This window comes from Canis lupus, chromosome 4, assembly GCF_011100685.1.
Source record: "Canis lupus familiaris isolate Mischka breed German Shepherd chromosome 4, alternate assembly UU_Cfam_GSD_1.0, whole genome shotgun sequence".
NCBI classification, from domain to species: domain Eukaryota; kingdom Metazoa; phylum Chordata; class Mammalia; order Carnivora; family Canidae; genus Canis; species Canis lupus.
In genome coordinates, this window is record NC_049225.1 from 53,372,383 (window position 1) to 53,398,900 (window position 26,518).

General features: G+C 35.7%; 1 protein-coding gene across 3 annotated transcripts in view; it reads left to right on the forward strand.

Moving 5' to 3' along the window:
- Positions 1–20,204, forward strand: part of CLINT1 (clathrin interactor 1) — a 58,919-nt gene extending 38,715 nt beyond the window's left edge. For 2 of the 3 annotated variants that reach the window (XM_038534898.1, XM_038534900.1), the window contains exons 7-12: positions 2,015–2,261; positions 4,313–4,382; positions 11,274–11,348; positions 15,072–15,364; positions 16,951–17,155; positions 18,459–20,204. In XM_038534898.1, coding sequence (XP_038390826.1) covers positions 2,015–2,261; positions 4,313–4,382; positions 11,274–11,348; positions 15,072–15,364; positions 16,951–17,155; positions 18,459–18,805 — 1,237 coding nt within the window. In that variant the 3' untranslated portion in view covers positions 18,806–20,204. The remainder of the gene's footprint in view (positions 1–2,014; positions 2,262–4,312; positions 4,383–11,273; positions 11,349–15,071; positions 15,365–16,950; positions 17,156–18,458) is intronic. The other variant, XM_038534899.1, reaches the window with a different exon arrangement.
- The last annotated feature ends 6,314 nt before the right edge of the window (positions 20,205–26,518 follow it).

Genomic DNA, 26,518 nt, shown 5'->3' on the forward strand with positions numbered 1-26,518 from the left:
TTTCTGTATTTATTAAATTTCTCAAATGCCTGTCTTTTTTAAGACTGCTGCTGGAATATAATCTTTGAAGAGCCAGAATTTACTTTTAGTACCTTAAATATATCTATTTTACAACTACATTTCTAGCTCATTTATATTGAAGACTGTATATTTAAAATAACAAACACTAAACTTGGGAAACTGTGCCTACTCAAATATTCTGTGAATATTCAATTTTTTCTCTCATGATTGTTCTCATGGCCTGTGTGTTTATGTTTTTAGTTTGGCTTAGAAAACATAGTGGCCATATATTCTGTTGCTATTTCCTGAAGAGATGTGGAGATCAGGTGGGTTGGGGTAGGCTGGTTAGAAATCTATGCACATTCTTGTGTGTTGCTTTACTCTGCCACCCTTAGTTTTTCTTTTTTTGCTTTGTCTTTTTTTTTCTTCTGTCTCTCCCTTGATTTTTTTTTCTTATTGCCTCTATGACAAGTTCTGCTACAGTTCCTAAGTCTTTTACATAAAGTATCCAGGTTTAAGAGTAAAAATGTAGTGTGTATTATTTATCATAGTAACTGAAGAGCACACCAGGGATCTGAGTATTTGTGAAAGAAGAGTAGACTTTTAGACAAAGTTGCATGAGACCTCTGGGATGTTACCAGAATGACAGACTTATTTTTAGTTCGTTATTAGATTCAAGAATTTTTGAACATTGATCAGATATGAAGCTTCCATTTCATTGTGTGCTAGTCAGTTTTATATTCTCAACATATAAAGAAATTACCTTGCACTGAAATCAAATTGGACCTCAGGAAGATAAGAAATTTAGCTTTACTTATAGGGCTGATGATGGGAACCTTTAAGTCATTTGTTGCTGAGAAACTGGTAAGAGACAAGGGCTTTTGAACACCTAATCAGAACTTGTAGATTCCCTAAAATGCTAAATAGATAAAAATACATTTAGCCCTTTTGCTCTGTGTGGGAAGCTATTCTTGATCCTTGATTTATAGAGGTTCCAAATTGATTTATATTTAAGTAGAAATTGCTTTAGATTTGTCTGGGATAAATTAGTAGAGTTTTAAGGAGAATTTTAAGCATTTTGTTTCAGAATATTTATAAATTAAATCATCTACTCTAAAATTAAGTAATGTAGGCAATGTTTCAGGTAATTTCTCTCTGCCTTACTTGTACCAGAAGAGAACCTCAGTCCTATATTACTGAAGAACAAATTAGTGCTGACATTTTTAATTTGTGGCATGTGAAAAACTCAGTTTTTTTTTTATTATGTATGTTTTTCTTTTGCCTTATTAAAAAGGGGGGAAAATTGTTTTGAATATGCCTTAAAAAGGAATTATTTCAAAACATTTCAAGTATACTTGCTTCCTGTAAAGCAATTTTCATAGTAAGGTAAAAGTTTCATCTCCCTACACTATAGTAAAATAGAGCACTAATGTTGTAAAGTGCAATACTTTATATTTTTTTGCATTTACAGGTGAGCATTTAATCATTTAAATTTAGTTAGGATAGTGTTGAAAATATGTCCACTGAAATTGTAATATTTTATGATGTATTTGTGTATAAGTCAGTGACAGAATTGTTATTTAAATGGGACTGTAGTTTGCACACCATCCATTTCAAGAAAATGGTCATCAAATGCAGATGTTTGAGCTCACAGGATCTCTTCAGTTGATTCTGACATGATAATACTGTCATTTTATTTTTTAATTAAGCTTTAAATCTATAATACATAAACACTTGAATTACTTCAGACTTTTTTTATTTGTACACATTTATGTAAATCTGTTTTTGTAGCAGTGTTTTAGACTTACCTAGGGAATTGAACGGGTTCTCATTTCCTCTCCCCAACACATATCATTATTCAGATAACTTAGATAACATTCTGTTGATCCCTGTCAAATAGAGTATGGAATTTTGGAGTTACTACATTTGAAATTCTTTAGCTCAAATCACTGAGGGCTCCATTTTAAAATAATCCCTAGTCTTATTATTTTGCTTCATTTTTAATATCTTTTAGCGACAGTGATGAGGAAAAGAAAGCAAGAAGAGGCAGATCTCCCAAAGGTGAATTCAAAGATGAAGAGGAAACTGTGACGACAAAGCATATCCATATCACACAGGCCACAGAGACCACCACAACCAGACACAAGCGCACAGCAAATCCTTCCAAAACCATTGATCTTGGAGCAGCGGCACATTACACAGGGGACAAAGCAAGTCCGGATCAGAATGCTTCAACTCATACCCCTCAGTCTTCACTGAAGGTGGGAATGGCACAAGTTTACACACTCTACACAGTTTTATTCTTACAGATTACTTCTAGAATTACTGCATTAATAGGGTTGGGCATTCCTAGGCAATCATATTAATTATAGATCATCTGGCCTGTATTACTGAGAGTCATTAATAATAAGAAATCTCTTTGGGGGAAGAAACCTGTCCAGTTGCTGCACAATTGTGTATACACTTTCTATGAAAGTAGAAATGACATTTTCGGTTCATTTGGGAAAGGTGGCGAGTTGGAATATGGTGCATTTATTTCCTTCAAGACACTATTACTGGTTGCCAAACATGATGAGATTTACTAAGGAAAATAGAGGAGTATTTAGAAGATGTAAGAAATGACAAAAGAGGACCAAGTATTGATATATAGGGGAAATGGTCTCATTTTTATATAGAGATGTTGCCTATGAAGGGAGGCCTATTTGCCTGATTGTCACTACTGATTAGTAGCAGCACTGCCTTCTACCTTCTTCATTTGTTTTTTATTCACCCCACAGAAATGAAATCCACCTACTAGATACCTGGCCACAAGCTAGTGTTTTGTCAGTCTTCCCGACTAGTGTTTACCCAACTTGTGTCTTTGCGTCAGAAGTAGCAAAAAGCTGGGGAAAACGTTTTTCTAATGTATGTGTTCTACAAATTATAGTTAACTCTAAAAATAAAGCTAGTCATACTTAGTGGCAAGAACAATTCCTCTGTCAAGATTTGCCAGATATCATCTGTGTATAATTGTACCCATCTTTTTAGTTTTGATGAAAACTTCAATTAAAACTCAACTTCAGGGATCCCTGGGTGGCGCAGCGGTTTGGCGCCTGCCTTTGGCCCAGGGCGTGATCCTGGAGACCCGGGATCGAATCCCACATCGGGCTCCCGGTGCATGGAGCCTGCTTCTCCCTCTGCCTGTGTCTCTGCCTCTCTCTCTCTCTCTCTCTCTCTCTCTCTGTGTGTGTGACTATCATAAATAAATAAAAATTAAAAAAAAAAAAAACTCAACTTCAGTCGTAGTTATTAAAGAGGGGAAATGGCTCTGTCCTTTGTGGTCTTAGATTTCCCCTGCTGTAGATACAGTTAGCTTACTGACGACTGTACAGGGTCTGGTAGATAGTCACAATTAAAGCTTCAGTACATATAACTGTTAAAGGGAGAACTCACATAAGGTTGCACAGGAAAATCAGCCACACTGTATAACTTTTTTTAAATGATTAATTAATATTTTTGTATATTAAAAGATTTTAAATATCAGTTTGTAGTATAACCTAAATATATTTCACTCTGCCATAAACAGTTTATAGTGTAAGCTTTGCAATTTTTTTTTTCCTCCAAAAAGAAAAAAAAGGCCAGAGTTTTTGGAAAGTTTGTCAACTGCTTAATCTCTTTCAATCTCAACACCTTTTTGAACCAGCATATAGGTTTTCATCTTTAGGGCTCAAATTAACATGCGTAGGAGCTTACAGTGTTTGCCTATTGCCTAGCAATTCTGTTGTAATTTATTATATATGTATTGAACATACAGGACATTTGCACCCAGGCACTTAGGACTATGGGGAAGAGAAAAATCATTGTAAACTCCAGCCCCACATTTTAGTTTGGGGAATAAATGTGAAGCAATTAGATGTGAAGGTATATCAAACAACATAGAATGACTTGTATGGTGTACAAACAGTAATCAAAGAGTCATTAAATCATGGAATTTTAGAGCTGGATAGGATCTTGGTCTCATATGATTCTGATATATAACACTAAGATTTGAGTGGCATCTGGAAGGTATGTTTTCCAGAGTGAAATGCAGTAGGAAAAGAAATGGGGAAAACAGTGTAGATTAGATGTTAGCGATTTTAACAGTGCTAAGGATAGAATTACTTAAAAATGGCGCTCTTTCCATAAAACTTCAAGGTCATTTCTCTTTTTTCAGAAAACTAAATGTACTCTTATTATATTACAAGTATTTGGGTCTCAGCTGAGAATCAGAGATGACTAGAGCAGATTTAGGAAAAATAGTAGAATAAGCTTATTAATTTCTCTGTGTTTTCAGACTTCAGTGCCTAGCAGCAAGTCGTCTGGTGACCTTGTTGACCTGTTTGATGGCACCAGCCAATCAACAGGTAAGCTTCCACACTGGCTTTTTTTCTTTTCAGGGTAATTGTTCAAAATGCCAAATAAAGGATACAATGAAAAATAATTTTTTGCATTGGATTTATTTTTAATGTGAAATTAGTGAGCCTTGAACATTATTTGGGAAAAATTGTTTAATTGCCTGAAATAAAGAAGAGTGCTTAAATATTTGACCAGTAATTTAGTAATAGCTCTCTGTCTCCTTAATTTCTTAGTACTGAGTATATGGAGTCCTTTGCTTTCTTAAAAGCAAAATATAACTGTGCTCTGCCCATTTTATTGTCTTTCCTTAAATCTTAATTTCTGGCTCTCAACATCAGCTATGGTAGAGTTTATATAAACTTTTCATTCAATTATTCAGCAAGTATTTATTGAATCAGACACTGGTCTGGGTGCTCAAGGTATAATATTTAGTGAAACAAAGTTCTTGCCCTCATAGAAAGGTCAGGCCGAAGAAGTAATCATTAATCAGGAGTCACAAATAGTTACCTGGTTATAAACATGCTGAGAGCTTTGGAGGAAAGGGGCATTCTATGAAAGTATGTAACCATCTATCTGACATATTTTAAGGAGGCTATAGCAAAAGAGTAGTCTCTTTACCAAGATTATTTTAGATAGATTAATGATTTCTTCAGTTAGATTTTTAATATATGCCGGATTTGATTTAAGTAATTCCCTATATATTGTTTTCAAGGTAATTGGTATTTGAGGTTGCATTAGATGATTATGGAGATCTAATAAAGTCCTATGCTACAAGTCAAAACAGCTTAAATATAATTTCTGTTTAAAGATGAACTTTCCCAACCTATTCAAAGTTTATTTCACATTAAAATGTAGATAACAAGATTGACACATAAGTAATATGCGAAGTAAATCTATTGTTCCTAGATATGTGTAATGATTTTTCAAAACAATTGTTTTAAAATTTATATTAGTGATGGGACGCCTGAGTGGCTCAGTAGTTGAGCGTCTGCCTTTGGCTTGGGGTGTAATCCCGGAATCTGGGATCAAGTCCCACATCAGGCTCCTTGCAGGGATGCTGCTTCTCCCTCTGCCTGTCTCTGCCTCCCTCTCTCTCTCTGTCTCTCATGAATAAATAAATAAAATCTTGAGAAAAAATTATGTTAGTGCTTAAGTCTGTGATGGAAATTATTTCTCATTGATAGTACACGTAATTAAAGAAAGTCTTCTGTTTCCTCCTTCTTACCCACTATCATAAAATTCTTAGACCGGGATTGAATTTCATGGGGCATCTGGTTCAACAAAGTTTCTGAGCTTCTTCAGTTCCTATTTTCCCTTTTTTCTATAACTCGTACTGTTCCTAAAATTATTCTGTAAACAGAATAATTGTTCATTAAACTGTGATGCCCACTGCCACAACTACATCAGTTGTTTAATAATTGATTTGCCGTCTTTGGGGTGCCTGGGTGGCTCAGTCAGTTAAGCATCTGCCTTGAGTTCAGATCATGATCCTTGGGTCCTGGGATGAAGCCCCACATCTGGCTCCCTGCTCAGCAGAGAGCATGCTTCTCCCTCTGCCTGCCCCTGCCCCTGCTTGTTCCCACTCTCTCTCCATCAAATAAATAAAACCTAAACAAAAACCAAAAACAATTTGTGCACCATCTTTTTGTATGCTTAAAATCCTAACTGTAGTGTTAACTGTTAGCATGTAGTCATATAATACAGATATAGTGTCACAGAATATCAACTACTTTGGAATTCCTGGCATGAAATATTAAGGAGCCCTTTCATGCATCTGTGGAAAGTTTTAATGGAGCAATCAGAGAAGAATTAACTAGGAAGGTCAGATGAGTGATGTAACTTTTTTCTTCAGTGATATCAAGATTACTTTGAACAGAGAGAATTATTAAATACCAGCATGCTTCCTTTGCTTGGCAAGAACCATTGAGTGCTTTTTCTTCTCCAGTGCAAACAGTAGATTGACTAATTAAATAGAAGTAGCAATTAATATTAATACAGTAATTGAGACAAAGTCTAACATGAAATCTGGGAGGTTTCTTGCCTTAATGTTTGTTTTATCGTAATTTTCTGTAAAAACAAACTTGAGTCTACATCAGAATTATCTTTTAAAGTTATCTTCTATTTGAAACAGTATGTTTAACTAGTTTATATAGAACCCCTCTATCAGTACATAAATTTTGTTATCCCAAATCTCTGTTTAAATACTTTAGTAATGTATTTTAAATTGACTTCAGCAGTGGAAAAATATTGGATATTAAATCTTTAGAACCTACACATGAAAAAGTCTGAGAATCTACCATATTAAGTGTTGCTATTTGGTATGCCATTTGGGTGTCATTTACCAGATGTGCCTATCCTTATAATATTGCCATCATGCATGTAATATGGGCATGAACTGTAAACCTAAGCAGATATGACAGCATCTGTACCTCTCACCAGATAAATACTTCCTCTGAGGATATGCTCAGATTTTCTTTTTTTGTGTGTATGTTACTACATCCTTTTTTGCTAACATCTTCAAAAGTATGTGTGGTAAAATCACTGTAGAGTCTTTTCCAAGTTTTAAATATATGTGTGAAACCCATTCACCAAGAATTCATCACTACTATGGTGATGTTCTTTTAAGATCTGTACTCTAAATATATTTTGGTGGCTTTTACACACAGTACATTTCTAAGTAAACATTCTAAAAATAAATTACAGTATTTAGAAAATAAGCCAGTTAAAACTAGAATGCCAAAAACATCCCATTTCATTTTTTTATTGTTTCTCACCTTTGTAAAAATCTACATTGTCTCCTTTGTCCCTTTCTCATTAAGGAATTTAGGTCTTGATTAACATACATTCTGTAAGTTCTCTCTAATAACAATAAATGAGGTTGAAGAGAAAAATACACCATAAGTCAGTACAAACAGAGGGTATTATGTGTGACTTGCAATATGTTTTGAATTTCTTTTTTAGTTTAAAAATAGTTTTAAAGATTAAGGTATGTCAAATCCAAAATGTTGATTACATTTGTATATGAATCTGTTACGTTGTACACAGTACTCACAAAAGTTTGTTGAGGATATTTATATGAGTATGAACCATGTTGTTACATATTCAGTACACTGACTTACAGATTAGAATTTCCATAAAGTTGTCTCAGTTTAGGCCAAGTTTACTAAAAATAAATATTTTTTAACATATTCTCTTCACTAATTAAAAGTCATGCATGCTCATTTTAGAAATTTGATGGAAAGCAAGTGATTCACCATGACTTGGATGAGTAATAATTTGGGTGAATATTCTTTTTTTTTTTAATTACTCTTTCTATATATTCAGTCAGTATAAGTCTTTATTACGTGGCAGATCTTTTTCAGGCTTTTGATAAGGCTTTTATTTTTCTGTGAATTACCTTTCATCCAAGTTCTCATGACCATTTTCCTATGATCATTGATATTTTTTTCACAGACTTGTAATTGCTTTATATCTTAACATTGTATAGATATACTATAGTTTATTTAACCAGTTTCTTATTTGGGGGCGGGGTGGAGATTAGGTTTTGTTTTGTTTTCCAAATTTTTCTCTATTAGAGTACTGGAATAGCATCTTTGAAAACCATCCAGTTCGTAAGGAGAAAATAATATTTGATTTTATTTTGCATTCGTTTGATGCCTGAATTTGAATACTTTTCATGTTTTTATAGGCCAGTCGTAACTTGTCTATTCATGTTTTTTTGTCCATTTCTTTTAGTGGGGGTATTTATCCTTACTATTTTATATTTAAACTTCTTATATATATTAATCTTTATCATACATTATAATTTTTTTGCATTTTGTCATTTCTTTTATATTTACTAAAATTCTTGCAGCAGCTTTTTATAATGTAATCTAGATTAAATTCTTTGTTGAAGAAAATTTTCATTTGAAGTTTAAGCACTGTCTAGTTCAGCTGTATTTTTCCTGTTTGCAGTATTGCTTTGGAAAATACATGTTCCCAGCTGGTGATTGTAAATAACCTCCTTGCTATTCCTGAAAAGGCAGATGGAAATGGTTCATTTATAATGACAGCTCTCATGTGGGAATCTTGAAGGATAGCTCTTGTGAAATTTAGCAGTCTTCCACATGCAGCAATTTTTGGTACACTCTTTTATTTAAATTCCATTAGATAGAGGTTATCTGGTAAAATGCTTCAGTATTGAAAATTTCTGTTGGACTTAAGGCATTGGTATGAATAACATCATACATACAGGTAATGATAGTCCCTCCTAGGAGAGAGCAACTTTTCCTAAAAGAGAAAAATAGAGAGTTTAAATTGTTAAGATAGTTTTCAGAGTTAAAAACTGCAAAACCCAAATAGAAGCATAATCTGTGGCACTTCAAAGGATGAGAGAAAATTTAAGTCCTTTTCAGAAAAGGTGGCTTCTATTTGTAAAATACTTATGTGTGCTTTTATTCTTTACTTGCAGTATTTTTAAATTGGTTATGTTGAAATGAAACTCCCTACAGTGTGAATGGAGAGGTGTAATATTTGCTTGTTTAGCATAATAAATTGCATATTGATGTTTATTCACTGCTGGATGAAGCAAATTAAAATAATCCCCAATTTTCAAATCCCTTAATGTTTTAGTAAATGATTAACTGTCATTCTGTTACCTAGCAGTATACTTTGATCAATATTTTTAACATGAAGGAACAATACAGAAGACAAACTTATGAATATAAAGCACCGTTCACAATGTTCATTTCCCTGCTAGTGTTTTATTAATATATGTGTTTGTTTATATAGTTTAAAAATATAGGTCATTGATCTTTTATGTCCCTCACCACATTTTATCAGGATTATGTATAAAGAGAAAAAGAAAAAAACAAATCACTGTGATATTATCCTTTGGATAAAGCGAAAGTAGTGAGATGAGCTCTAGTTTTGGTAGGAGTGTGGAGAACCTTGGCCTTGGTGGGAGTTAGTGCATGGTGAGTAAGGACATATGTGAATATGTGCATCTGAAGTGAGGTAAAGAAATGAGAAATTTGTTATGCTTGCTGATAGTTGATTACAGTAAATGTGCATTAAATAGAAATACCAGGTATACATGTATCAGAAACTGATTTGTTCCTTTTATTACTGCTGGCCATTTATTAGGAGGGGAAGATGGTTCTAGTTTAATTAACCCAGTTGAGTGTAGCAGATGGGGCAGAGTGTCTTGCAGCGATAAGACAATTCAGAAATGGCACCAGATGTTGGAAGCCGTCCCTGGTGGTATTTGAGTGCAGCCCAGATGTTCCAGTCCCACCTGGCTAGTTTCTAAGCACTGCAGGCTAAGCAGCTGTGATGTAACCTATATAATGTTCGCATAACACTAAAAGCACCATAATTGAACTGCTGCTCTAAACTTCTAAGGTTGTGACTCTTACGAGGTGAAATCTTTAAGGACAAAGAAAAATAAGGAATAAATAATAAAGTTTTATTAGATCCTTTGGCTATTGCTGTTTCATTGATAACCAAATTGGACAGAAATGGAATATTAATATTTAGTGTAATATTGTTCAAATTATAGGTAAGAGTAAATATTATTATCCACATAGTGTTTACAAATAAAAATTTGTAGGAGAATGTGCTGTTGTGCGCACAGAAATTGATTTGCAGCCTTTGGATCTCACCTCTTTAAAAATGACAGTCTAGAAGTAGTAAAAAGCTGTTATTTTTTCATGTATTAAAAATGCAAGTATTTGCCTGTTCATGGAGTAGACAATAGAAAACGAATAGTTCACCAAAATCATTGCATTCATTTTTCTTCCTGTATAGCTATTAAAACTGATTTTTATGCAAATCAACCTCAAATATTTTTCCCTTTTTATTAAATTTGCCACATTTTCTTCATCTCTCTCTGGATCATTTTTGTTTGTTTTACTGTATACCATTTGTTTATTGTATACCATTTGAGAGAAAATTGGAAAAAAACAGGACATTTTGCCCCCCAAATACTTCAGTATATATCTTCTTAAAACAGGGACAGTTCTCCTTTATAATCACAATATAATTGTCATACTTGGGAAATTTAAATTTTAAACAGTATTGTCAAATATACGGGCCATTTTCAGATTTCCCTGATGTCTCAATTATGTCATTTCAGGATAGCACTTTTTAAAAATCCGGAATCCAGTCAAGGATCATGCATTTCATTTACTTGTTGTTTTTCTTTAGGCTCCTCTAATCTGTAGCAGTCGCAGTCTTCTTTGTCTTTTATGATGTTGACATCTTCTGAGGAGTCTTGAGAGTTGTTTTGCAAAATGTCCCTCAATTTGTAATTGGTCTGATTCATTCCTCATGATTACATTCAGGTTAAATATTTGGAATTCTTAACACGGTGATGACCTCCTTTTCAGTCCTTCAGCATAAAAAGGCCCATAAATGCTATTTTCTCTGATTATCAGTGTTATTAAATTTGATAAGTTGTTTAAGTTGATATCTATTCAGTTTCTCCATTGTAAAAGTAGCTTCATTTCTTCGTATTTACTAAGTAATCTGTGGGGTGATGTTTAGCGATTATGTGAGTGTCTTATTCCCTAGCAACATATTACCCAGGTTTTAGCATCCACCAAAGATTCTTATACAGAACATAATTGATAGATAAACCACAGGTCCACACTGTGTTTGGGCAATGTAAGTGAGGGATAACTTTAACCACAATGTAGTGTTAATTACTTATAAGATAAAGAACTGAAGAATGTAAGAGGTGGTAGCTTAAAAGGAACATGGGGGCAGGAAAACTTAGATCAACAAACTAGCTTCTACGATGGGTCTGGAGCCTCTAATATTAGGTAGTTTTAAAGTGTGGTGCTAAACTGGCTTTCTGAAATTGCTATTGGTTATTCTATGGTTTTAACAGTTTAACTTTTCTTCATGCTAAATTCTAGGAGGATCAACTGATTTATTTGGAGGATTTGCTGACTTTGGCTCAGCTGCTGCATCAGGCAATTTCCCTTCCCAAGGTATGATACAATTTGAGTGGCCAGAAGTCTAGGGACAATGAAAAGGTTATCAAGACCAAACAATTCCCTTCTCCACCAAATCAGCTTCTTTTTGGTGTCTTACTCCTTCTAGTATTTATAATTCCTAAATCCTAAAGAAATTACTCACAAAGGTATGTTATTGGGTCATTGTCTTAAATGTGTCAAATGAATTAATTTAGTTGCAGACTACTCAAGCAGGCACACCTAAATAAAATTGGCCTTATTCATAAACAACTCTTGTTTAGCTTTTTGGGGGGGGGGGGCAGGGGGTGAGACAGCACGATGGAGAGTGTCATTAAGCATAAATAATCTCAGTTTAGCAAGAAGAATATTTCAGTCTATGTTCAGCTTATGTGATGCAATCCCAAGGATACAAGGATTAGGCAAACTATCTTCATAAAACCATTCTTTGTAATTTAGATATATTACGAGCATTTCTGTAAAAACAACTTCATTTTGACACATCCTTAAAGAGTGAGCAGCTGAACCTCAGGCAAAACTTTCCTCCATGTTAGATTAGAAATTTTAAATGCCCTTGATTTATTGTAGTGATCACTTTGCCATATATACAGATACCAAGTTTTGATATTGGAGACTTGAAACATATATTTAAACATCAAGGATTGAGGTGAGGCTCTTGTCTTTTTTCCCCTTTCTTTATGAATATTTTTACCTTACTGCCTCTGCCATATAGTTTGGTAGCTGTTTAACTTTGGGAAAGCTGCTGGGCCTCCCACTTTGTAAAATCAGAAATACCATCTGACAATGTTCTTTATAAGGTTAGAAGCACTAATGTCTATAAAGGTGTGTAAAGTAGAAACTAAGTTCATTATTAAGTGTTGTTAAGTTGTAAAGGTTGGCTATAATCAATTTATTTTTGTATAAAGTCTTGTCACTCTGAAGTTTGAGAAATAACATGAAAATTTAGTTATAAATTTTAAACATGAGGGAAAAAAGTAATTTAAGCTGAATTAGTCTTACTCATTTCAAGCAGAGTTGCTGCCTATAGATTCATTGAATTAAAATTTCTATTTAGTAATGTCTGATTTAGTTTTGTGAGGATTTAGAAACAAAGATACGTAGGCTTTAATCATCTGGGGTTATTTTGATAGCCTACTTGTGTAAATTCCCAGAAACCAGAATTGTGGAGTAATGAACTTCATTTTAAAAGTGTAGTTATGGGGGCAGCCCCGGTGGCGCAGCGTTTTAGCGCTGCCTGCAGCCCAGGGCGTGATCCTGGAGACCCAGGATCAAGTCCCACGTCAGGCTCTCTGCATGGAGCCTGCTTCTCCTTCTGCCTGTGTCTCTGCCTCTCTCTCTCTCTCTCTCTCTGCATCTCTATGAATAAATAAATAAAATCTTTAAAAAAAAAAAAGTATAGTTATGTCTTCTAAGGGTTAATACCTTACTTTAGGTAAATCAAGTGGAAGATAAACATTGCCCTAATTTTATAGACCGCTTGTGTGATTCTCAAAGTTTTATGTATATAAAGTTGCCTACTATGCAAATAATTTGAATATTATAATGTTGCTAAGTGATACATCTCTTCATCTGTATGCGTGTGATTAATATAACCTGATCACCATTACGCAAGGGGCTGAAACTGTTGCAACAATGATTAATCATTTCTGAACAATATATGCCCCACTAGAAATCTCTTCCTTCTATGATTAATCATCTCAGATAAAGTTTTCAGATGGGGCAACACATTTTGCCCCAGTTTCCATTCTTACTCTCTTTTATAGATCAAGGCATATAGGAGATCAGCATAAAGTTTATCTTTATCCAGCAAGTCTTTCTTAAATTAGTTTAAATTGTTTAATATATAGAACTAATACTGAAACTCTTAATTCAGTCTTTTTTGTAAAGATCAAAGACCTGTTTTAGTTAAACCCTGAGGTAATAAATATTAGCCCAGTTCTTGTATTAAATTGTTGGGAGAGCATAGGTTTTCTAAGTTATTTCTAAATTATTTTCTTTTGAAGGGGCTCACATTTTAATATGGTAACAGAGAAATATAATTTTACAGATTTAATGTTACTGTTCTCTTTAGATATTTAGCATAATGAGACACAGTATTGGAGTGGTTGGTTTCTTTTTAGGCTAGACAAAATATATTTCCAAGTTGTAAGTGAACTTGGGAGTACAGAGAGATGGTGTTAATTAACTTGGAAATATATACTATTCTCTTTCAGATGACAGTTTATGTGTAGCTCCTTCTTCACCTTTGCTTTTTCAACTTCCATTAATTCCTATTTATCTATTTGTCCCCTTCTTAAAGAAAGGTTTATTTACTTACAGTCATGTCATGCATAGCCTAGTTAAAAAATTTTTTCTTCGGTATCAATTGCCTTTATATTTATTATGTTCTAAATAGTATATGTGCAGAATTTTAGAAACTTACACTTTTTTGTGGCATACCTAAAGAGATTTTGACGCCATTGGTCCTCACAGGAGAGGAATTGTTTCCACAATTAATCCATAGTAACAATAATAAACCCTAAATGGCACTTATTCTATATTAATCTTCACAACTTAGATTTTTTTTAAAAGTGAGACACACAGAGAGGGCTATATATATAGCTTTCCCAGGATCATTCAGCTAGCAAGGTACAAAATCCATGCTCTTAAACACTATATAGTCCATTAATTAACCTATAATCAACTTTTTAGTTTATTGAATGCATTAAATCTTAAACTTGTTATAATTATCTTTTAATGTAGTGATGAGTTCCTCCTCCCCTTTTTTTAATATTAGCATTGAATTCGTCTCTTAAAAATATATTCCACTTTTTGTTTAAATAAATAAATTGAACAGTCCCATTTGAAGCAAGCACCGTACTAAGGTTATACCATGACTAGCTACAGCCCTTGTGCAGTCAATGAACGCATGGCCAAAAGGGTGAGAACTTTTTACAGAAATTTACTAATCCTATTCTTAATTTTACAGAGTTTTTTCTCCATGCTTTTTTATTTCTTTATAAATTTAATCTCATGAATTTGGAATTTTATTTACATGAGACCATATAAATCGTAGTTTGATTTCTCTTTGACCCTTTCCAAATAATGAATGGGTGAAATGAGTTGTATTCTCTGATTTTATGGAGTGTCTCCTTGCGTGAGGATTCTCGATCTCCCAACAAAAAGTTTAACCTGTTAAGCTTTCTTGCTTTTCAGGGTCTTAGGCTAACTCATATTTGTTTAGCTGGCAGCATATTTGATGGATCCACAATCTTAGGTTGAAGGAAAGTTTTTTTTTTTTTAATAATAAATGTATTTTTTATTGGTGTTCAATTTGCCAACATACAGAATAACACCCAGTGCTCATCCCGTCAAGTGCCCCCCCTTAGTGCCCGTCACCCATTCACCCCCACCCCCTGCCCTCCTCCCCTTCCACCACCCCTAGTTCGTTTCCCAGAGTTAGGGAGAAGAAATGTGAAGGAAAGTTTCGATTGTAATTTCTGTATATCACTTCAGACTTGCTAAGAAGTGGATTTTACTTTACATGTAGATTTTTTTCCTTTGCCACTTTGTTAACATTTGTGGAATATTCATGAGAAAAAATAATGTCCAGATGGAGATGGTACCTGCAGATGTTAATCTGGATGGACATAGATCAGCTCTAATTTGTTTCAGTTCGTAGATTGTTGGATTTGTTTTGCACATTTCAGAAAGTTTCTTAACCTTACTGGTCTTTCTTAGTTACAGCAACAAGTGGGAACGGAGATTTTGGTGACTGGAGTGCCTTCAACCAAGCCCCTTCAGGCCCTGTTGCCTCCAGTGGTGAGCTCTTTGGCAGTGCCTCACAGCCAGCTGTAGAACTTGTCAGTGGCTCACAACCGGCTTTAGGCCCACCTCCAGCTGCCTCAAATTCTTCAGACCTATTTGATCTTATGGGTTCATCCCAAGCAACCATGACATCTTCCCAGAGTATGAATTTCTCTATGATGAGCACTAATACTGTAGGCCTCGGATTGCCCATGTCAAGATCGCAGGTAAGTTGTCTGCCTCCCTTGGAAACTCCAATGCCAAATCTTTGCGATTCTGTAACTAACGTAATGGTAGATTAGCATGAGACAGAAAAATAAGCCATATGTAGATTATTTTTGCACCTTGCATTTACCTTACTTAAACTCTTTCCCATGGTGTAGTCATTTGGGTCTTGAGAGCAAGGACTTCTCACCCATCTTGTAGTCCATGCAAAGCCAAGCATGATGCTTTGGACAGAGGCGGCACTTGCTAAGAATTTATTGAATTCATAAATAATTTGGTACTTAGCAGTTTTTTTAAAACCTGTCTTTAAGAAGGAATAGAGATACTGCTTCCGTGGCCTATATTTATTTAGTAAAATCTCTGATCCTTAAAGAAGTGTCACTTACTGGTTGCAAGCAATCATTAACAATATAGAAAATCATTCTCTAAAATGACAAATGCTTTTCTTCCCAATTTGGGGCTGCTCTATGTTATGTAATTTTTATATAGGCTGTTCTTTCAACTCTCATTTTCATAAAGGAAAACAGCTAAATGGGAATTTTTAAATTCACCTTTTTTACAGTGAAATCTAAATTACCTAATACTAATTTTGAATTCAGATAGCACAGGCTTAGAATATATGTGTCTGAGTTGTACCAGGGACTTGCTGTTTTTGATTCAAGCAATTTAGAATATTTTTTATGATGCTAATTACTCATTTTAATGTGTAGATTCTCCTCTTTTGGGTGTTAGGATGGAGGAAGAGAAGAAAGAAGCAGAAAAGTGACTGTTCCGTATAATAGAAGTTGGACCTAACATTAAGAAAAAGGGCATGAAAGGCACACAAGTACCATTAAATGGAGCTGTGCCCCACCAAACAAGCCCAAGCCAATTTATTCTTTTGAGTTTCTTTCATATGGTCTAAACATAAAGTCAGTCTATGTATTTGCAGTCGTAATTGCAGTATGTTGTAATTCTTTACAGTGGTACATTTTAAGTTATTTTTCCGATTTCTATTCCTTTCCCCTTTTCTGTCCTTTTCATGGTTATCCTTAGTAACTATGAGGCATCCCTGCTTCTTTCTCCTGAATTTCTCCTTTCTCCTGAATTGCTCCACATATATCAAGTTCCACTAATATTTCTCATTTTAGGCAATAGAAGTCTACATGGAGCAGGAAATGTCAGGATTTGTGCAATATAATTTGTGGCTTTGATAGTTTTGCTTTTTATAACATGAGAAATCATACCTTGATTCCATTTTGTAATAATAAGTCCCACTTGTATATTTCCTTAAAGCTATACTAACCTGAAGTTGTTAGTTGCCCTGGGATGGTGGCTTCTAGGCTTTGGGTGATGGGGGGGTAATTGTTCATGTAAATATATTGGTTTTTTAACCCCAAATATGATTTGGGATCAGAGGAACCTTTTGGGGAAGGTAGTGATTCAGCTTCAGTTTAAATAACTTAGCCTAGAACATTTTTGGTTCTTTTTGATTTCAGGAGTTTGTTACTAAGTCTAGTGTGTATCTGGAATTATTGTGGTTAAATTGCCATTTGATAACCTTTGTAGATCAAATGCTTAATTTTTAGAGCATTTTTCTATTTTCCAGCCTTTGCAAAATGTTAGCACAGTGCTGCAGAAGCCTAATCCTCTCTATAATCAGAATACAGATATGGTCCAGAAGCCAGTCAGCAAAACCCTGCCGTCTACTTGGTCTGACCCCAGTGTAAACATCAGCCTAGACAACTTATTACCTGGTATGCAGCCTTCCAAGCCCCAACAGCCATCGCTCAATACCATGATTCAACAGCAGAGTAAGTTACCCCAAGACATCCTGCTTCTTTGTATTTTTGTCATCTTTACCCTGATGCCAGGACTAGTTTAAGCCTTGAAATAAGAATACATGACAGACTGTACTAAAGAGGGCAACTATGTGATTGCTTATGATTTTTTTCCCATAATTAAAAATATTTGTTGTATGGGCAGCCCCCGTGGCACAGCGGTGTAGCGCCGCCTGCAGCCCAGGGCCTGATCCTGGAGACCTGGGATCGAGTCCCACATTGGGCTCCCTGCATGGAGCCTGCTTCTCCCTCTGCCTGTGTCTCTGCCTCTCTCACTCTGTCTCTCTCATGAATAAATAAAATAAAATCTTTAAAAATATATATATTTGTTGTAGAAAATGTTTATATATAGGTAAATATGACCAGGAAAGAAAGATCATCTTAACTCCATAATCCAAGGATAATCACCATTAATTCATATTTCTTTCTGTCTTTTCTAACCATATTTTTATTTTATTTTATTTTTTTTAATTTTTTTTTAATTTTTATTTATTTATGATAGTCACAGAGAGAGAGAGAGAGAGAGGGAGGGGCAGAGACATAGGCAGAGGGAGAAGCAGGCTCCATGCACCGGGAGCCTGATGTGGGATTCGATCCCGGGTCTCCAGGATCGCGCCCTGGGCCAAAGGCAGGCGCCAAACCGCTGCGCCACCCAGGGATCCCCTCTAACCATATTTTTAATACTTGAAATCACTCTGTTTATATTTTGTTTCTTGTAGTTGTCATTCTGCATTAAATTACCATATTTACTATATTTAATATTCTTAGGGAAAAATGATTTTTAGGCATTTATAGTTATCCATTGTATCAGTGTACAACCTCTTTATTGTTGGTTATTTTCGTTGTTTCCAGGTTTTTGCTATTATAAATAACTCCAGTATTTTATATAAATCTTTATACTTATGATTTTTTCCTTAATGTAATGTTATAAAAATAGAGCGAGTCAAAGGGTATAAAGTTGTTCAAGGCTTTTGATACACAATAGTTCCTGACAACTTCTTAGGTTGGATTCAACAATAAATTTTGTTGGAATGATTTTAAAGTGCTTCGTGTTTTCCCCCAGCCCACTTTTAACTGTTTCTGCATCTTTGGGAAACCAAAGTTAACAGCCCCAGAGTATTTTTCTAGAGCAAATAGTGCAAGTTAACTGACTTATCTTCTAAAATCACTATAAAGGAATTTTATTAGGGCTTGCAAGTGTTAATAGTCAGGAAGATTGTATTCTTCTGCTCGATGAATCTTACATGAAGTTCTTTTGTCTCTTTTCTTCTGGTAGATATGCAACAGCCTATGAATGTGATGACCCAAAGTTTTGGAGCTGTGAACCTCAGTTCTCCATCAAACATAATTCCTGTCCGGCCCCAAACTAACCCTTTGATGGGGAGCCCCATGCCTATGAGCATGCCCAGTGTGATGACTGGCTCCATGGGAATGGCCCCTCTTGGAAATACTCCAATGATGAACCAGAGCATGATGGGCATGAACATGAACATAGGGATGTCAACTGCTGGGATGGGCCTCACAGGCACAATGGGAATGGGCATGCCCAACTTAGCCATGGCTTCTGGAACTGTACAACCCAAGCAAGATGCCTTTGCAAATTTTGCCAACTTTAGCAAATGAGAGATTGTAAAGGAGCAGATTGAATGAAGGATTTTTAGCGGTAAAGATAGGTGATGTTGGGATGGAAAATGCTAATGAACTCCCCTTTCTTTTATCAATTAATTAAAATAAACCTACATAAAGAACCAAAAAGGCTGTTTTATAAAAGTGAAATATCTAGTATTTCCGATGGCCAGGCAAGGGCACTTCAGATGAGGCAGTCAAAATCATTTTTCCCAGTGAGAACAGGCCACAAGTGGGGTAATGAGACCTTGAAAGCCTTTATAAATTGAAGAGCCCATTTTAACATCATGATTTGTGGGAAGACTGAAATAGGGCTGAATAAATGTGTTTGAATCTCTAATTTTATACTTTTCTTTTCCTGAGGAACTTGATTTTTCTGTCCCTGAATCGCCTTGTCATAATTGGGTCTGTTCCTTTTACTACCACTCTCGAGTCCATAAATGAAATCATTAAAGTTGGATGATCAGTTTTTTATAAAAATATATATTTTTGTCCAAAAAAGGCATACATATGTGATTATGGCTAAATCAAAGGTAACTGGAATGTATATACTTTTGCTAATGTTCCAGCAACACTGCTATTACTATTATACTATCCAAATTTTTATTGTAATGGAACCTCTTCAAGCGATTGGTGATAGCTATGGGATTTTTCCCATATCTTCTGCTATAATTATCCTTTGCAGAGCTAGGAAAAATATTTTTTTTTTCAGGACTGCTCTATGGTTTCCTTTAAAAGAAAGAAAAAAAAAACCCTCCAGTATTTTTGTTTTTAGCAGTCATTATTTACAATTTGCAATGGTTAGCTTGGCAAGGCTTCCTTCTGTTTATCCCTGTAGTCACCATTTATCAGTCAGGAACAGTTAAAAGAGGAAAATATTTATTTTTATTTTTTTGGTGTCTTTTCAAAAAATTGAAAAGTAAAAATTCGTTAAAACCTTAAGTTAAATATAAATGTTAGAACTCAACAATGTTGGCTTTTAGATTTTATACAGTATTTGTTTTGTTTTGGTTTTGAGTGTATATAATATGGCGTTAGCAATATGGTTCCAATAGAGAGGAGTTAAATATATATTATTAAAGGAGACCTGTAGCAGTCAAAGATTTTATTGATTTAATGGCAAATAAAGGAAATTAATTAAAATGTTTTCATTTTTCCTGCTGTAATTCTGCATTAAGCTCACATGAAAATCATGATTCTAGAGTTTGGAATGCAAAATTAATTGTTTCACCCTCAAGCTGGGAATATTTTTAAAAATAAATACTATAATATAGGTATCAAATTATTACCTCCCCCCTTTGTGTTGAAATTTTTTTTATTAAATTGATAAAACTTTGTTTCCATTGTATTCATAATGTTCTGTTATACATAACATTAAAATGTTCATTAAAATCAATGTTGAACTGCTTTTTCTTTCATTTTGTTAGACATTTGAGACCATTTGGGGGAAAAATAATTATAATTTGGGCAAAGTAATTTTTATAAATAATTTAAAATTATTTAATGACTTCTCTATTCTTTCGTCTCAGACTCTACTGTTAGGAATTAAAAATGAAGCAGCAAAGATATCCTGACCTGCTCCATTCTTGCTAATGTTCCATCTACAACATTTCTAATTAGGCAGAAATTCATGTACTTCAGCTAAGTGGTAATGAAAAGTGATTCATTTGCTGAATAAGAGATGAGAGAGAGTGTAATTAGCTGACTGTGGTTTTTAATCTTTCAACAATTCAGTGTGTTTAAATTAGTTTCAAAGAATAGGAGCTTTCAAGTGTTGTTACTTCAGAGCAATCAAGCCAGGCTCTGGTGGCAGCATAGAGAATAATATCTTCACTAATACTTAAAACCCGTAATCTTAAGTGAATTTTTTCATTAAACTGAGAGGTATAGCATCACATTTTCAAATACATATGATTCTTGGAGGAAAAAAATACTTTGTTTCTAAACTTTTATGATTAAAAATTCTTTTTTAATTCTTTTCTAATAAAATTAAGATTTATCTTAAAGCATTATCTGTACTATGCCGCATCCTTCCTATATTACATCTCTGAAGACAGAAGGGAGCCAGCCTCATCTCCTGTATTATGGCACCTCAACATACAATTTGCTGTCTTACCAGGATTTTGTTTCAGAGCCCATGAAAGTAAAAAATTGCCTCATTAAGGGATCCATACCATGTAATGATTTGTTTCTGAAAGGGTTATTACCAAGTGATACTTCAAAGAAAAGTCTGAATACCCAAATTGGAGTTGGCAGGAAAGTACTCTTTAAATAGTCATCTGGGCTCCCTTCTGCCCAACCCAAATCCCTTCACCTTTTCAATCGGCTTCTGCCTAATTTTTTTTTTTTTTTTTTTTGCTGGGGGAGAGGCAAGTAGTTACTGTTCTCAAAATCTTCAGCTGGGTCTCCACTCCAACTCCAGATTTCACTTTTTTCCCTTTTGCAAAAAAATTTTTTTAACCACTCTAATAAAATCTAAAGGAATCATAAATGTTCTTGTATGTGACTTTGGGTCTTCTTTTTGTTTATAAGAAGTGGCCTGAATGATACCTATAATGCTTTGGGTTTGAGGTAGTAAGTTGCGACCTGTAGTTATTTTGTTTGAAGGGGAGAAGTAATGTTTTTTTCTCACTTATGAAACACATTGGTAGAATAAAGCTGGCTGTCCTCAGCACAGAGCACACCCAGTAAATTTCTGAGGTAAACTGGCTTTGTGTGTCAACTCTTGTGTTTCGACAGCATTGCACTGTGGAAAGAGCATGGACTTGGAAGCAGGTCTATGCCCGTTTCAAGCATGCATATCTGTGTGACACCTTGATCAGTTTACCTGATTTCTCTGAGCACTAATACATTTTTTCTAAAATGAACTTAAAATCTGGAAGTGTTGGATAAGTAATGTGTCAGATCTACTGGCAGTGACGTAAGCACACTATTTCTGCCTCCCTTTTTTATTTTATGTAAGTATGCTTACATGTCAAGACTAGGTGCCAGTCACTTTTCAACACTTCGCCTGCATGCCATTTAGACAACAAACCCAAAAGTTCATATTCCTACTGTGTTCCTAAGAGCAGTGTGAGTTAAGAAAGCCTTAGAGACTGATACTAAGTTGATTGCTGAGGATTTTGCTCTCTGCCTAAGTTAATTCCAATTACTTAAATCAGACAAGGAAATTGTAAATGAGCTATTTTGTGAATGTATTGACTCATTTCTACTTAACCACATTAGTGCAGATGTGAGGGGAAAAACTATGAAAGTGGTATGGGATTTGCCACACAAATAACCCTAATTAGAATGTTCTCCGCTTTTAGAAGCAGTACAGATCTCAATTTTTCTATTGACTTCTTAGAGTTCTGTTGACTAAGATCTTGCTATTTTTATATCTAGATAAGCAATGAGATATAAAGACTAAAAAAAAAAAAATCTATCCATGAAGGAGTTTTTTTTACTTTTACTCATTCTGACCTTAATTCTTGTGTACATTCTTTTGTGTGTGGGTGTGTGTATCTTAATAATGGCAGCCTTACTAATGCATTGTTCGTTGAAGACATAGTAAGTAGCTCCTGGCACCCCGTCACTCTGCACTTGCTTATTGCAATGGGTGGGGAATCAGCATCCAGCCAATTCAGATGCTTAGCTTCCCAGGGATTTTGGAGGGATTTGAAAGTCCTGATGGGCAAACATGGGTTCTATTTGTTACTCTTTAAAATAAATGTCATCACAATAACTGAGTCCTGGACTGGAAACCCTGCAATTTTTTCCATTTGATTATTATTTTTATTCATGAGAGAGAAATAGGCAGAGGGAGAAGCAGGCTCCTTGCAGGGAGCCTGACGTGGGACTCGATCTGGGGCTCCAGGATCATGCCCTGGGCCAAAGGCAGACACTCAACCGCTGAGCCACCCGGGCTGCGCCCATTTGATTATTCTTAAGCATACATCTTGCAGCTGTGTTCTTTAAGCGCTCCAAGTACACTCACTCTGCCATTTTATTATAAGAGTTGGCATATGTAGCAGTTTGGTTTCAGAACCTCCTTTATACCTTAAAATCTTATTACTGAGAACCCCAAAGAACTTTTGCTTATGTGGGTCATATCAATATTTACTGTATTTGAAATAAAAACTGAGCAACTTAAAAAATATTGATTTTAAAGTAACCCCATTACTTGTCAAATTATAATTTTTTTAAAGATGTTATTATCCATGAGAGACACACAGAGACAGAGGTAGAGACATAGGCAGAGGGAGAAGCAGGCTCCCTGAGGGAACCCAGATGCAGGACTTGATCCCAGGACCCTGGGATCACAACTTGAAGCAAAGGCTGACAACTGCTGGGTCACCCAGGTGCGCCCCCCCCCCGCTTTTTTTTTTAAAGACTGCAGCAGTGGGATGGATGGAGAGGGAGAGGGAGTGAGGGACTCTTGAACAGGCTCCCCACTGAGCTGGGAACCTGATGAGCTGGTACCCATGACCCTGAGATCATGACCTGAGCTGAAATCAAGAGTGGGATGCTTAACCAACTGAGCCACCCTTGTACCCATGTCAGATTTTAATTTTATTAAAAACTCATAATTTGTGAGAAGAGTGACATTTTTTTTTTTTACATTTTTGAAAATCTCCTTATTGGCTTAATAGAATACAGGTGGATTCTCTTTGCTTCTCTCAGTCCACTGTGCTATTGTTTTGGGGGAAGTACATGAAAAAATCTGGCCTCAAGGATACGAGTTTGGAAAGGGTGGGAACTTGCTCAGGGCTCCTCAGTGGTCCTGAGACCACATTGTTATTTATTGAGAATTAACAGAGAAGAGTATTTCATAGTAACTACATATCCATTTACTTGATTTATTCTGTTTATAAGGTGATCTGCTTGAGGTACAAACAATTTAGTTTTGCTTTTCACTTAAGTCACAAGCAAAATGGCTGTCACATGAAATTAGTTTCTGGACACTGAATACTAGAACTTTGTGACACTCAGTTTTCAAGATTATTCCTTCTGACGGTGCATATTTCCTAGCTTTTATAATAGGAAGAATTAAGTTTCTTACCCATTTTGGAATTTTTTAGAAAAGCTTAGACTGAGAAACGGAGTGTTGAGTGCTTGGTGAGTTGTAAACCTTTCAAACCTCCCTACCTATCCTTTGAGAAGAGAGAGTAAAATGGGTCAAACCAGAAGACCTCTGACTTGTTTGCAAGGGGCCTGGGCAACTTTGTATACTGTGTTCTCTGCTGCCAAGTATTTCACAGAAGCAATTGACTATAGAAATAAGGCATCCACAATGATAAAATTCCTTATGAACCTGGATAAATCTGATCCCCCAAATTGGAGGAATCTGGCAGGGTTTTCATCCATTCATGAAATGACAAGACCAAGCTCTTGGATTGGGCATCTTCGCCACATCAAATCCCTCCATTCTCATAACCTATAGAACAATGACCTCCCTCTAATAGATACGCAAACAGGTATGTCCAAAACTAGTCATAAGTAGCTTTGAAAAGATTGTTATGCGCCGTCCCCCAAATGGAGACTGATCAATTTTCAGTAAGTGATCAGCAAAGTCAGCCTAAATTTAGTACATTTGGCAAAGTTTTTACCACAGAGAGCAGAAGGAAATTCTAAGCAGGACTCCCTCTCAGAAGAGCTTCGTTTTGGAAATTAGTATATAATGGGCACAGAATCAGCTTCTGTTAATGAAGCGTTGAAGATGTCATCTTTTGCGTCTAGTGATTCATAAACCAGTTTTATTAAACTATTTTCTGAAATGCAGCTAAAATATTAGGTAGGAGACTAGGTCCCAGGACTCCTATTTTTCATGGTATTTTCACTTCTCAATTAATTAAAAATTAAGTCAAGATGAATAATACCAAAAGAGTCATGATAAAAGTGTAGAAAATCTAAATCCTCCTAGCTAGGAAATGAGACTGCAATACTTCAGTGGGCTACTACTGAGTCTTATTCCATATGTTTATTCATATTCTTTTTCTAAAGGGTTTTTTTGGTTTGTTTTTGTTTTTTTGTGAGAGGGGTAAGGGGCAGAGGAAGAGATGAGAGATCCGAAGCAGACCCCCTGCGGAGCACAGACCCTGAGATCAGGACCTGAGCCACAACCAAGAGGTGGACACTTAACTGACTGAGCCACCCAGGGGACCCTGCTCATACTTGTCAGGTGCCTGCTGCCTGCACCACCTCAAGTTATGAGCTATGGTAACTGGAACAGAAACTCACCCATCAGATCACCACGTGGATCTGGAATGTGTGTGCATGCGCGGGTGTTCTGAAGGAGACAGTCAAGTGGCTTTTACACAGAACTAGAAGGAGAGGCCTAATTTAGGTAGGGTGACTCAGGAAGGCCTCTCCGAGAAGGGAGCTTTTACACAGAGATTGGTAAACCATGAACCACACATGTGAAGACTCCAAGTGGGAAAAGAACCATCAGAAGCTTAGTGGATGTGGCTGGAACTCAATGTAAAAGAACAACTGAAGAGCTAGGCAAGGACATGGTAATCACTGATGTTTAGGGTGCTGAGGTAAGTCATTACTTCACGCTCCTCGAAAGTTCCTTAGAGGGAATTATGCCCATCAAAGATGGTATATTCTGAAGGGCCTATGTGCTTTCATCGCCATGGTTGTCACAGGGCTCACTTTGAAAAAACTTGAGTGGGGGACGCCTGGGTGGCTCAGTGGTTGGGCACCTGCCTTTAGCTCAGGGCATGATCCCGCAGTCCCAGGATTGAGTCCCACATTGGGCTTCCTGCATGCAGCCTGCTTCTCCCTCTGCCTGTGTCTCTGCCTCTCTCTGTGTGTCTCATGAATAAATAAACAAATCTTAAAAAAAAAAAAAAAACTTGAGTGGAAAGTTGTATGGCAATAATTTAACGTTTACTGTCCAACCTGAAATACATCTATAGTGGATATATACATGAAAGATTCAAAGGGGCCAATTATAAACACAAATTGACTATTTCATGGGTGTTTGGATGGCTCAGTAGGTTGAACACCTGCCTTCAGCTCAGGTCATGATCACGGGTCCTGGGATCAAGCCCCGCATCGAGCTCCTTGCTCAGTGGGGAGTCTGCTTCTCCCTCTCCCTCTGCCCCTCCCCTGGCTTGTGTTCTCTCTCTCTGTCTCTCAAATACATAAATAAAATCTTAAAAAAATAACAATCAAATTAACTATTTCAACTAGTACATATTATAGTTTACAGAGTGGCTTCACACTCATTTCCTCCCTGATTTTCACCATCACACTAAGCTAAGAAGGTTAAGACAGTCATTAGCCCATTGTTGTAGATGAGGGAACAGACTTCAAGAGAGCAAAGTCGGTAGTGAGGCCGGGTCTCCCAGGACAGGTCTTTGGAATCCAAATGCAGTTTCATTCCACTATCCCTTATTTCTCCTCTATTGATATATCACACCTCTTTGTTTAAACATCGTACCTGCCCTTCAGACACATTGTCAGGTTTTTCTTGCACATCCCTGATCTCTGACCATGTTGTCCCAGGTGCTGCATAAAGCTCCACAGTGGGTAGACAGCTAGGAAATAGTTGTTAAATAATACGTTTTTTAAGTAAGCACTGAATGTTTATGAAATCTATTTGCATTTTCTAAAGGTCACCAGCAGGAGATGAGCCACAGAGCAAATAAAAACTGATCTCCTCTGAAGAGTAAAACTTTTGTTTGTTTTGTAGAAATGGTGATTTAACTTAGCATAAGATAT